The sequence below is a fragment of the Daucus carota genome, chromosome 2 (assembly GCF_001625215.2).
Source record: "Daucus carota subsp. sativus chromosome 2, DH1 v3.0, whole genome shotgun sequence".
NCBI classification, from domain to species: Eukaryota; Viridiplantae; Streptophyta; class Magnoliopsida; order Apiales; family Apiaceae; genus Daucus; species Daucus carota.
The window spans coordinates 7,570,633-7,576,227 of record NC_030382.2 but is presented as its reverse complement, the minus strand read 5'-3'; the positions used below and the strand labels follow the sequence as shown (position 1 = coordinate 7,576,227).

Here is a 5,595-nt window from a genome sequence, read left to right as displayed (position 1 = left end):
TTTCATTTTTGACTCGTTTGAGCCCGTAAACAACTTGTAGCTTCTTTATTGGTTGATTGAAGTTGGAAACAACTTGTAGCTTCATTCCAAACTCGTTCGAAGTTAAAAAAAACTTGTAGCTTCATTTTCGGTTGTTTGAAATTGTAATCAACTTGTAGTTTCATTCTTGACTCGTTTGAGCCCGGAAACAACTTGTAGCTTGATTATTGACTAGATTGAAGTTGGAAACAACTTGTAGCTTCATTCCAGACTCGTTTGAAGTTAAAAACAACTTGTAGCTTCATTTTCGGTTGTTTGAAATTGGAATCAACTTGTAGTTTCATTTTTGACTCGTTTGAGCCCGTAAACAACTTGTAGCTTCATTATTGGTAGATTGAAGTTGGAAACAACTTGTAGCTTCATTCCAGACTCGTTTTATAACATCCCAGTAATTAGTATAGTAATTATATAATAGAGATTGTTATTTTATAATAATTTTTTTTTGTATAATCATTATTTATGCAATTTATAATAATATAATAATATTAAAATTTGTTTTAGAATAGAATTTATATTATTAGTTTAGTAATTTGATTAGAAAAAAAAAAGAATTAGTGAGATAAGTTAATAATAATAATAATTGTTTTAAAATAGAAGTAGTAATTATATTATTAAAAGGTTAATATTGATTATTAGAGTTCGATTGATTATAGGATATTGGAAGGCTATAAAAACACATTAGTTATTAGTTATTAACTAAACCCTAAAATAATACTTTGGGGACAGAGGGAGCCGCAGCAGAGAAGCATATCACATATCAGGGTAGAGGTTGGGTTGTAGAACTAAAAGCATCAAGGTACTCTACTAATTGATATTAATTAAGATTCATTTTTTTTTGTTGTTTATTTGGCTACCCTCCTATACATAACATGTTTGGTACACGTTAGTGACTCCCGGGTGCATGTTTTATTATTCAAGTAATCTTGCAAAGAATTGGTGATAGCATGTTTGGGGAACAAAATATTAGACTATGTTCACTAATTAGAATAATAATCTAACGTTGAGTCAAAATCTTGTTCATTAATGTTTTGTTCATCGGGTGGTTGATTTCGGAGTAGTGATTTACAAGTTGGATAGTAATTATAATTATAATTTATTAATATAATATTATTTGTTTAATTTATTTATCGGAGCTGGACATGTATTAAAAGTATAATATTAATTTATTTGTATAAGGTTAGCAATAACGTTGAGATGATTAATTGGGTTGAGTTCTGTGAATAATTAATGTACCATGTTCCTGTGCAATCTCAACGTCAGGTATTGCTATGTATCTTTAAAGTTAATAGATTGCATGTTTGAGCTAGAATTATGAATTAGCAGACTTGGATGATCAGTAATATATATGCTAACTGTTTTATATTAACCGGAGTGGTGATTATAAATTTGTGTAATTTAATAATAAAATATAATTTTGTATATAGGTTCGGGGCCGTGAGTTTAGCGGATAATTTAGAAAATCGTGAGTGTTTCATTTGCTGATTTCAAGGTACGGATTCTATTTCTCTCTCTCCTTTTATTTAAATAATAAATATTTATTATATTTATTATGGTGACATTCTTAAAATTTCTCTTGTTATTGCATATCACTCTTTTCGCTTGGCCTCCGTATATTTAAATTGTTGTTGCCTTGACTCATATTGTTTAATTTCGTTTTATTATTGTATCATTGTATATATTTTGTTCATTGAGTCGGCAACTTTTGTAATTGTTTGGGCTCTTAAACTTATCCGTGTGGGTAAATCACGGACAATGTTCACATGGAGTTCGTAGTAAAGGTGAACTAGACACCAACTCGTATCGGTGATTTAAGCATACGAGCACGTTTCTGGGGTATGAGACGTGAGAAGATCATAATCGTTATTGTTTTGTTGAATGTTATATACATTCTTTATTTCTTCTTGTGGATAACCGAAGAAGAAATCATTGTTCTGTATTTGCTCGGTGATCGGAGTTGAGCAAGTACAATTTTGTGTAAGAGACCCGTATTGTGTCATTGATTCATCATTGAGTCTTATTTATAGTTCATTGTTTATCTCGATTATTGTGACTTGAGGTACTTATTTGTACCAATTTATTGTAATCATTGTTTCGAGATTATTGATACTCCTTGCACCTACATTATTATTTTTATATTCGTACTGGGCATTGGCTCACTCCCGTTTGTTTCCTTTCCGCAGGTAATCAGGGATAGCGGGGAGAGTGATGAGTGACACCCACTCTAGTTGCTTTTCTTTGTTAGGGGCTATATTGAGACTTTAGAGCCGATATTTATGTTGATCTAAGACTTTGTTAGATTTTATCATTATGCAGTTTCAGACTTTATTATCTAGTATGACAATTGGTTTGCTAAATTATCATATTTCCGAATGAATTTAGAATTGTTAAATTGTTTAGCCCTATTGTAAAAGTGGGGTGTTACATTTTGGTATCAGAGCCAGGTTATGATTCTGTAGACTAGCCTTAGGGCATTTGACCTGTGAGTTTTGGGTTGACTTCGTATGGGTAGAAGTAAGATTTTTGACATAACTCTGCGGTATTTACCCGATATTCACTCTATATGTGTTCTCATAGTAAATGTTGCAGGATGCCGCCTAGAAGAGATACCACGAGACAACAAATAGTGATGGACAGGGAGACTTTCTTGGACATGGTTAGGGAAGTCGCAAATCAACAAAGGCAAAACCCAGGCGCTAATAATGTGCCAAATCAAGAAGGTCAAACTATGTTCGACCGTTTTATGAAGCAAAGGCCTAACTGTTTCGAAGAAGCCAAACACCCTATGGATGCTGAGGCTTGGATTGATCACATGGAGAAAATATTTCGAGTCCTTAATTGTTCTGAGGAGGAGAAAGCTCGCTTTGGTATTTACCGTCTTGAAGGTGATGCTAGTACTTGGTGGAAATCAGTGGTGGCTTCCCATCCGGCTGGATATGAGGACACTCTCACCTGGAATGTGTTTAAGGCGCAATTTGATCAAAGATACTTTCCTGCTAGTGTTCGCGAGGAGTATGCTCGTGAGTACCAGAATATTGCTCAGAAGGAGGATGAGTCTGTCACAGATTTCCAGATTCGATTTCAGAGGTTGGCTAATTATGCTCGGTCTATTGCTGGGAACGACGCTGATAAAATCATGAAGTTTAAATGGGCTTTGAAGGATTCCGTACGCAACCATATCATTTCAAATCGCTACGCTACTATGGATAGTTTGGTGGACAGTGCTAGAGATCAGGAGCTCCATCAGGTGGACTGTGCCAAACGTCTTGAGGTTCAGGACCAAAAGCGAAAGAGGGATGATGATCCTCCCAAATTCCAGAATAATGGAGAATCTTCGGGTGGATTTAAACAAAACAATCAGAGGTACAACACCCGCAGTTTTCAGCAGAAAAATGGGAATCAGGGGAATCAGCAAAATAGGTCAGGCGGTCAAACCGAGAGTCAGGATGGAGGAAGGTCTGCTTGTGCACACTGTGGGAAAATGCACAGTGGTGTTTGTCACTGGATTTCAAGAGCATGCTTCAATTGTGGTCGTCAAGGTCACACTATTCGGGACTGTAAGGCACCGTTGAAGAAATCGGGAGATCAGAACGATACTAATAAGAAGGATGAGCAAAAGAGTTCGGGACGTGTGTTTTCTCTCGGTGCAAATGATGCTGCCAACTCATCAGGTATGTAATTTTAATTTCGAGGACGAAATTATTTTAACGGGGGAAGAATATAACATCCCAGTAATTAGTATAGTAATTATATAATAGAGATTGTTATTTTATAATAATTTTTTTTTGTATAATCATTATTTATGCAATTTATAATAATATAATAATATTAAAATTTGTTTTAGAATAGAATTTATATTATTAGTTTAGTAATTTGATTAGAAAAAAAAAGAATTAGTGAGATAAGTTAATAATAATAATAATTGTTTTAAAATAGAAGTAGTAATTATATTATTAAAAGGTTAATATTGATTATTAGAGTTCGATTGATTATAGGATATTGGAAGGCTATAAAAACACATTAGTTATTAGTTATTAACTAAACCCTAAAATAATACTTTGGGGACAGAGGGAGCCGCAGCAGAGAAGCATATCACATATCAGGGTAGAGGTTGGGTTGTAGAACTAAAAGCATCAAGGTACTCTACTAATTGATATTAATTAAGATTCATTTTTTTTTGTTGTTTATTTGGCTACCCTCCTATACATAACATGTTTGGTACACGTTAGTGACTCCCGGGTGCATGTTTTATTATTCAAGTAATCTTGCAAAGAATTGGTGATAGCATGTTTGGGGAACAAAATATTAGACTATGTTCACTAATTAGAATAATAATCTAACGTTGAGTCAAAATCTTGTTCATTAATGTTTTGTTCATCGGGTGGTTGATTTCGGAGTAGTGATTTACAAGTTGGATAGTAATTATAATTATAATTTATTAATATAATATTATTTGTTTAATTTATTTATCGGAGCTGGACATGTATTAAAAGTATAATATTAATTTATTTGTATAAGGTTAGCAATAACGTTGAGATGATTAATTGGGTTGAGTTCTGTGAATAATTAATGTACCATGTTCCTGTGCAATCTCAACGTCAGGTATTGCTATGTATCTTTAAAGTTAATAGATTGCATGTTTGAGCTAGAATTATGAATTAGCAGACTTGGATGATCAGTAATATATATGCTAACTGTTTTATATTAACCGGAGTGGTGATTATAAATTTGTGTAATTTAATAATAAAATATAATTTTGTATATAGGTTCGGGGCCGTGAGTTTAGCGGATAATTTAGAAAATCGTGAGTGTTTCATTTGCTGATTTCAAGGTACGGATTCTATTTCTCTCTCTCCTTTTATTTAAATAATAAATATTTATTATATTTATTATGGTGACATTCTTAAAATCTCTCTTGTTATTGCATATCACTCTTTTCGCTTGGCCTCCGTATATTTAAATTGTTGTTGCCTTGACTCATATTGTTTAATTTCGTTTTATTATTGTATCATTGTATATATTTTGTTCATTGAGTCGGCAACTTTTGTAATTGTTTGGGCTCTTAAACTTATCCGTGTGGGTAAATCACGGACAATGTTCACATGGAGTTCGTAGTAAAGGTGAACTAGACACCAACTCGTATCGGTGATTTAAGCATACGAGCACGTTTCTGGGGTATGAGACGTGAGAAGATCATGATCGTTATTGTTTTGTTGAATGTTATATACATTCTTTATTTCTTCTTGTGGATAACCGAAGAAGAAATCATTGTTCTGTATTTGCTCGGTGATCGGAGTTGAGCAAGTACAATTTTGTGTAAGAGACCCGTATTGTGTCATTGATTCATCATTGAGTCTTATTTATAGTTCATTGTTTATCTCGATTATTGTGACTTGAGGTACTTATTTGTACCAATTTATTGTAATCATTGTTTCGAGATTATTGATACTCCTTGCACCTACATTATTATTTTTATATTCGTACTGGGCATTGGCTCACTCCCGTTTGTTTCCTTTCCGCAGGTAATCAGGGATAGCGGGGAGAGTGATGAGTGACACC

General features: G+C 33.4%; 1 protein-coding gene across 1 annotated transcript; it reads left to right on the top strand.

Annotated features, from left to right (window-relative positions):
• The first annotated feature begins 2,665 nt into the window (after positions 1–2,665).
• LOC108207135 (uncharacterized) lies at positions 2,666–3,715 on the top strand. Its single transcript, XM_017377594.1, has one exon. It carries the CDS (start codon positions 2,666–2,668, stop codon positions 3,713–3,715), a length of 1,050 nt encoding a protein of 349 aa, XP_017233083.1.
• Positions 3,716–5,595: the final 1,880 nt, after the last annotated feature.